Here is a 7,714-nt window from a genome sequence, read left to right as displayed (position 1 = left end):
AAACCTATTCATATGCATTCAGTCACATTGAGAATGTCAGGAATGTGCCAAGAATGATGCAAATATGACATTTGTAACGCATCCTGCCTATGTGTAAACGCAGCATAAGGAAAAATTCCCTCTGATGATTTGAGGAAGAAACCTCAAGCAGACCAGAGTCAAAGACCAGACCAGACTTCTTAACTGCCTGATTAACACCAAACTTAGTATGTGCGTTTGATATTTTGCCTCCAAGAAACCTATTGTCTTTGGGGTGAAAAGGTCAAAGTTCAAGGTCACTGGAATGCATTTTGTAAAAATATTCTGCCACATTTCTCCATGTAATGTGGAGTTGCGTCAGCAAGGGCATCCGGCGTAAAACCTGTGCCAATTCAACATGCAGATCCATCTTGGATTTGCTGTGGCGACCCCAAAGGAGCAGGGGAGCAGCCGAAGGGACTTACTATTTTGAGAGCATTAACTTATTTCCTAATTGTCTAACTGCTACTAAACCTGTAATGTGTATTAGACATGGTGACCCCCAAGATGCCTGTTGAAAGGTAAAACGGTAAAAAACTAAATCACCTTTTTTGGAAAAACCTTCAACTGAAAAGCGTCACTTGTTAATGGTAAACGTATCAACAGTGGGTTAGTGAAGACTTTATTCCCCCCCTCTAAGGATCCCAGTCTTTTGCTCCCAGATTGAAACATATGGAAACAATAATTAAGATCTGCCGTCCTCTTTGCCCTTTATGATTAAACGTTTTACTTTTAACGCAAAATTAATTTACGGTACAAGTATCTTACAATCTACTACTACTTAAAAACAGAACAGATCCAGGTTTGCTTTTTTTAATCAGGTAGTAGCAGTGATGTGAAATACTCCCCCTGCTGTCACACATAAAAAGTATGTACTGCGCCTTCCTAAATGTTACCTCTGGTGAAGGTTTTTTTTTTTTTTTCCTGTGTGTTCTTGCTGGTTTGTGCTGCTGCACTGTGCTGCAGACTGCGTGGCGGTTTCCGGTGTCCGTCCGTCTGCAGGAGGATGGCGTCCGGCTTTTTCCTTCAGCTTCTCCGCCGTCGCTCCTCCGACTCCCAAATATCTCCGATGTTCTGGATCCGAGACTAAAGACGGCACCAAAAACCCTGTTTTTGTAAGTAGTTAGTTTTAAAGTCGGCGGCTTTTCAGACTCTACCCTAGGTTGCAGGATGCGGATTCTTCCCCGCGGCTCCACAGAGGCCTACTCTGATTTGGGTTCGGCTTGTCACAAAACGGCTCATTACACTCTAGTTTACCGGCTGCCTCGATTTTTACCTTATTAGAATTTTATAATTGCGATCTGGAGAGTCGGATGCTTGTTTTCTTTTATTTAAATAGCTACAGATACGTGCGAACGCTGTCGTATGGGCTAGCTGGTTGTGTTAGCTGCGGCTAGCTGTTAGCGAGTTGCTGCGTTTAACCGACAAATGTTAATTATGTTTGGAAACATCTCCATCAAATAGGTCGCTCGTGTCGCCGAGTCAGAATAACATTGGGTGATAAGCGGAGTGAACAACGCCATTATTAACATAGTTTAACTTCTGACAGTTGTTTAAACATCCATCCTTGATACTAACCAGTTGTGAATATTCGGCTAATGCGCGAGGTGCCAGGAAATAGACCGAACCCAAATCTCTTACCCCTTTGAGCTTAATGCTACCGTGATTGTTGCGTTCTTTTTTTGTTAACATGCACACTTTTTTTTTATTCACGTCAGGTAATTAAGTAGGTTTTCGGTCTCCCACGACTTGTTTTGATTGTCGCCATGTTCTGTAAATCAACAGTAGTTTAACATTAATTAGGACGACACATATAATCTGGTCCATAATATTTTTACTGACACATTATTAATTTTTTTTTTAATTATTAATTTTTTTTTCCTTTGTACATCCTCACACTTAAGCTAGAATGAAACAATCAATATGTGATGGAAGTGGAGAATTTCATACTGCATTAAACATTTAGGAATTACAGCCATTTTTACACACAGTCCCTCCATTTTCAGAGGCCATAAATAAAGGAAATATAAGGATTATTTCTACTAGAAATCGCTACTCTTCTAGGCATTTAGGGGAAGATACATTAACATTGAAGATTCTTGGTGGTTTCCCTCACCAGCTTCTTTCATCCACAGTCACTCAGTTTTGGAGAACTTTGCACTCCAGACAGATTTACCGTACACTGCCATATGGTTTGGCTTTCTTAATGATGGAAATGAAGTTGGAGGCATATTCATAGACTTGGAAGAGATAACGCAAACATCATGTGACTTGTCTTTTCTTTAGGCTGTGAAAATGTTGATTTTTGGCAATGTAAGAATGAAACAGTCTGCTAAACAGTTCATGTGATATTTTTGTTAAACCCACTTGAATTAAAGCTGAAGTCTGTGCACTGTGACCACATCTTGATTGTTTCATTCCAACTATGTTGTGTTGGTGTGCAGAGTCAAAATAACAACAAAAACTGTAAAATAGTCCAACTACTTATGGGCCTGACAAAATCGTGCAAGACTGATGCACAGGTAGGGAGTGTACGTTGTAATAATTTGTTTGTACTGATTAACATTAGAAACTCAGTCACTGTTTATTGCTGCACTTTCATTTAAACTTCAGAGCAATATTATATTTACACTTTGGAGTTAAGACGTTGACTGAAAAATTGTTTTTGCTCCTTCAGGTTTTTTTTGCATCACGTCTAGAGGAAGTTTTTATTCCAGATACATAGCACTGGTTCCCATTCACCAAACCACATCTGCCCCCTTTTTAAAAAAAAAAAAAAAGTGGCACTGAAATTTCTATTTTTTTACTCTGCACTGAATTGCTGTATGTGAAGTGGAAGGATGACTGAAGCATGGCAGCAGCAGCAACAACAACATGCAGTGGCACCTCCCTCTGTTGTGCATACACTACCTCAGGGCACTGATAACACCCTTGGCTGTGCTGTGTATGGAGTCGTGTTGCAGCCAGACTCTTCCCTGCAGCAGCCCCAGCATGGTCAGCAGCACTCTGTGCCAGGCCAGCAGCCCTCCTTGCAGGTAGGGGGCGAAAGAGGGCATAAGTGTGGAGCCTGTGGCCATGATATATCTCATCTGGCTAACCCTCATGAGCACCAGTGCATGGTCAGCCAAGATCGTTCCTTCCAGTGCACTCAGTGCATGAAGATTTTTAGCCAGGCTACAGACCTCCTGGAGCATCAATGTGTGCAGGTGGAGCAGAAGCCATTTGTGTGTGGTGTCTGCAAGATGGGCTTTTCACTGCTCACCTCATTGGCCCAGCATCACAATTCACATGGAAATGGGAACAACCCAATGAAGTGCTCCATCTGTGAGAAAACCTACCGACCCGATTCTGGAAATGTTACCCCGACCTCGTCGGCTGCCAACCCTCAGCAGCCCTCCACCGGTGAGACGTCCGGTGGTGGTGCGACAATCAGTGCCTCGTCTCCCCCCACGTTTGAAGCCTCTGCACCTGACAGGCCATATAAGTGCTCAGTGTGCCACAAGGCCTTCCGACATTTGTCAGAGCTGACCCGCCACGAAAGGGTGCATACTGGTGAAAAGCCATACAAATGTGACACCTGCGACAAAAGCTTCAGCCAGTCTTCACACCTGGCGCACCATCAGCGCACGCACAGCTCTGAGCGGCCGTACAAGTGCGCCGTGTGCGAGAAGAGCTTTAAGCACCGCTCTCACCTCGTGCGTCACATGTATGCCCATTCGGGCGAGCACCTGTTCAAGTGCAATTTGTGCGAGATGCACTTTAAGGAGTCGTCCGAACTCCTGCACCACCAATGCCAGCCAGAAGGTGAGAGGCCCTTCCGCTGCGGCTCTTGCGGAAAGAGCTTCAAGCGTCCGTCTGACCTGCGGCAGCACGAGCGCACTCACTCAGAAGAGCGGCCCTTCCAGTGCGAGGAATGCCAGATGAGCTTCAAACAGCAGTATGCTCTTGTGCGCCACCGGCGCACTCACAAAAATCCCGCTGACCGACCCTTCAAGTGTAACCTCTGTGATAAGGGTTTTCTTCAGCCGTCCCACCTGCTGTACCACCAGCAGGTCCATGGCATGGAGAGTCTGTTTAAGTGCGCATCCTGCCAGAAGTCTTTCAGCCAATCCGGGGAACTGCTAAGGCACAAATGTGGCGGCGAAGTGGAGAAGCCCTACAAATGCGACGTGTGCGGCAAAGGGTACAAAAAAAATTCAACACTGCAGCGTCACCAAAATTCTCACTGTACAGAGAAGCCACTGAAGTGCTCCCTCTGTGACAGGCGCTTTGTGTCCTCCTCAGAGTTTGTGCAGCATCGCTGTGACCCAACACGTGAGAAGCCCCTGAAATGTCCCGACTGTGAAAAGCGCTTCCGGTACTCGTCTGAGCTGCAGCGCCATCGCCGCGTTCACACTGGCGAGAAGCCTTTCAAGTGTGCCAACTGTGAAAAAAGCTTCAAGCAGCGTGAGCACTTGGCTAAGCACCAGAGTGTGCACTCGCGGGAAACGCAGTTCAAGTGCGTGTGGTGTGGTGAGCGTTTCGTTGACCTCACGGCCCTGCAGGAGCACACTGTTCAGCACACCGCTGAAGGCGAGAACTTCCCTGCAACGTCTTGCATCCCGTGAACAGCAACTCTTCGGCCACAGTCAGCAAACACAACGGTTACCCACAAAGCAATGTGTGCCAGCCTCCGCTATTTTATCTGTAAGCTGTAACATATTTACATTTCATAAAGATTTTATTGACAGTGATATAAAGTCTGAGCGCATCCTAAGCTTTTAGCAAACAGAAAAATGGATGAAACCAGCTGGGAGGATTGGTGACATCACGGCCATATTCTTCTTTATTTGGAGCTCTTGGAAGAAACTTGGAAGAGAATAAGGTCAACTTAAAAAGTTGTAATTTGCTCTTTGATTTTATTTTCATCCCCACCCTTGCATCGTGTCTGCATTTTTCTGTTTCTTCTGTTCAAGACTTTCCAATTGTCAAATTACGTCTCCTCTTAAAATCCATGTGCCTTTTACCAATCGCTCATTTGGTGTGTTGTCAATTTTATATTGCGTATGTAAACTGAAATCCTTCCACTCCTATCCAGCGGTTGGCTTGTGCAGCAGTAACTTCTTGCTTTCTAGATCTAGGTAGTTTCATCTGTTTGTGCATGAGTATTTATCACAGTTTAATATCACTGTTGTATAATAGGTTTATTTAGTAAAATGCATTAAGAAGACAAAAAAAAGTGGATTTGTGAAAATTGTATAGCCTGTGTCCTATGAAAATGTGTTGTTGCATCTTTGTAAACAGATGACATCGAGGTAGCCATCCCCTACCCGCCGTGTCACACAAACACTTGACATGTGCAATAGAACGTGCACAGTGTAATATTTGACTACTGAATCATGGCATAGTCTACTCTGTCATAATATAGATTGTGTGTATACGTGTAAGTATGTAAACATAAACAACATATAGTGCTTATGTTACCTGCTTTTTTTTTTTTTTTTTTTTTTTTTTTTTTTTTGTATTCACTTAAAGGGCTTGCTGTGTATTGCAAGCACTGTTGGATCCAATTCCAACTGAGTTATCCACAAAATTAACAAGTCTTCAAAGCTTATTAATGCTCACTTGGCCACAAATACTAGCTGCATTAGTTGCTGTGTGATTAAATCTTTTTTTTTTATTATTACTTTGATCAATTGGCCTTGCATTATCCTCAGGATGATAAACTGTTCTGCAGGATATTGAAATTGCTTCATAGCGGCAACGTGTTGCATTATACTAGGGAAGAAGTAAAAATCTGTACTTCACTTTACTGTGTGGATATGTATATACTGTACAATCTTGGCAGTATATTTATTTTTATTTTTTTTTTAAGTCAAGAAAAAGGGAATAGCTGAAGTTCTCAGTTGTCCGCTTTCGATCCAGGTGGTTGTTTAAAGCCCCCCAGTGGGAGAAGTGAATAAAGCAAGTTTATGGAAGCATTAATTATCAATACAGACTACATCATGTTCATACTGTATACTATTGAAATAAACCACCCATTTAAAAAGAAAAAAGTGTACTTTTTCCTGTTATAAACAACTTAATGCCACAGTGTTGCCAAAACATCTGTGCCATTGACCTTTTACACTTGAATTTTGTAATGACATAAAAATAAAACTTCTAAAACGATGCTCTTCAAACCCTTAGTGAAGATGAATCTACAACATGACAATAATATTAGAAAAGTCAAAATGCTATGCAGAGTTTTACACACCCATCACATCCACCCAATCACAGAATGCGTCTTGGACTTAGAAATACAACAGTGTGGTTCTGTCAATCTGTGTCAGGTAGGCAGTTCTTAAGAACTACAGGCTTCTGTGGCTGCGATTGGCAAAATTGTCTACCGTGAAACTTTGTGGTATCACCACTCAGAGCTATAGTGGAGTGGAACAGAGATGGATTTTCATACAATTAAATGCATCATATCTCAGATTGAGCCTCTTAGGTGTGCCTTCTGGCAAACTTGCTCAAATTTTGCATCTCCTTATATAATTTTTGGGCCAAGCAGTTTTCCAGTCCCCATTAAAGGGGGCTAAACAACTCTTACAATCCAGTGTCGGTGTACCATACCCTACACAAAAATGGACATCCCAGTTTGAGTGTGCGAGGGGACAATCGCTAAAAGTTTTGGTTGAAAGAAAGTGAAGCCATGATATGAGGCTGGATTGTAAATTGATCATTCTCCTGACGTGGTGTCTACTATGAGGATGTCTATTTGTTCTGCGCCATTACAAGGCTTGGGTGGTGCAGCAAGTTGAACTTTGCACAATTCCTCCAGTCCACAGAAGCAAATAACTCCTTCAGAGTTGTTATGGGTGTCTTGGTGGTTTTCCTCACGTCTCCTTGTATAGTGGAGCAGATAAATATGACTTTTGGCCAGAATAATTCACTTGGTCATACAAGCATCAGATTTGACATGAATGTTCTTCATAAATCAGTGTTTGAGAAAAAAGTGCGGGCCACTTGGAAATCCAATATGGTGGCCAGGTAGGGGTCAGTGAAGAATTACACAGGGGTCAAAATTTAAAAATGCTCCAATCATTGAAAAGTATAACATTATTTGTCTGATCATAAATATTACAAAAAGGTATAGTTTGGACTATCTATGATTGAATGTTATGGAGTTAAGAGATAACAGCAAGAATGGTGACAAAGATCAGTTTCAGTTTGTACAGGAGTCAAAAGTTAAAGTTGCTCCAATTTTTGTAAAATGTGATTGCAAATTATTGGTTAATAGGAGTTTAAAAAGGAATAGTTCGCACCATGTGTCATGCTTAGTTGTCACGTTACAGGGTAACATACGTCATATGCCATAGAATGCAATGGACATCAACATTGTTTGACATTTACGAGTACTTTGCAAACCAAGCATTCAACACAGTCAAAACTATTCCATTTATTAATCCTATTAGTTCAACCAATATTTTGCGCCACTTTCTACCAAAATTGGAGCAACTTTAACTTTTGACTCCTGTGCAAACTGGAACTGACCTTAACATTCTTGCTGTTTTTACCCCATAACTCCATAACATTCAGTCATAGATAGTCCAAACTATACTTTTTTGGAATCTTTGTGATCAGACACATAATTTGGTATAGCTTTCAATATGATTGGAGCATTTTTAAATTTTGACCCTGTGTCATTCTTCATTGACCCCTACCTGGCTGTCAT

The 7,714-nt window shown here is 42.1% G+C and overlaps 1 protein-coding gene across 1 annotated transcript; it reads left to right on the top strand.

The window, feature by feature from the left end:
* Positions 1 to 956: 956 nt before the first annotated feature.
* On the top strand, positions 957 to 5,459 carry LOC117530915 (zinc finger protein 319). Its single transcript, XM_034193879.1, has 2 exons — positions 957 to 1,133; positions 2,696 to 5,459. The coding sequence occupies exon 2, from the start codon at positions 2,859 to 2,861 to the stop codon at positions 4,623 to 4,625; it is 1,767 nt and encodes a 588-aa protein (XP_034049770.1). The 5' UTR covers positions 957 to 1,133; positions 2,696 to 2,858; the 3' UTR covers positions 4,626 to 5,459.
* The last annotated feature ends 2,255 nt before the right edge of the window (positions 5,460 to 7,714 follow it).

Source organism: Thalassophryne amazonica, chromosome 2, assembly GCF_902500255.1.
Source record: "Thalassophryne amazonica chromosome 2, fThaAma1.1, whole genome shotgun sequence".
In the NCBI taxonomy this organism is placed as follows: Eukaryota; Metazoa; Chordata; class Actinopteri; order Batrachoidiformes; family Batrachoididae; genus Thalassophryne; species Thalassophryne amazonica.
The sequence above is the reverse complement of the archived record's forward strand: the minus strand, read 5'-3'. Positions and strand labels throughout refer to the sequence as shown.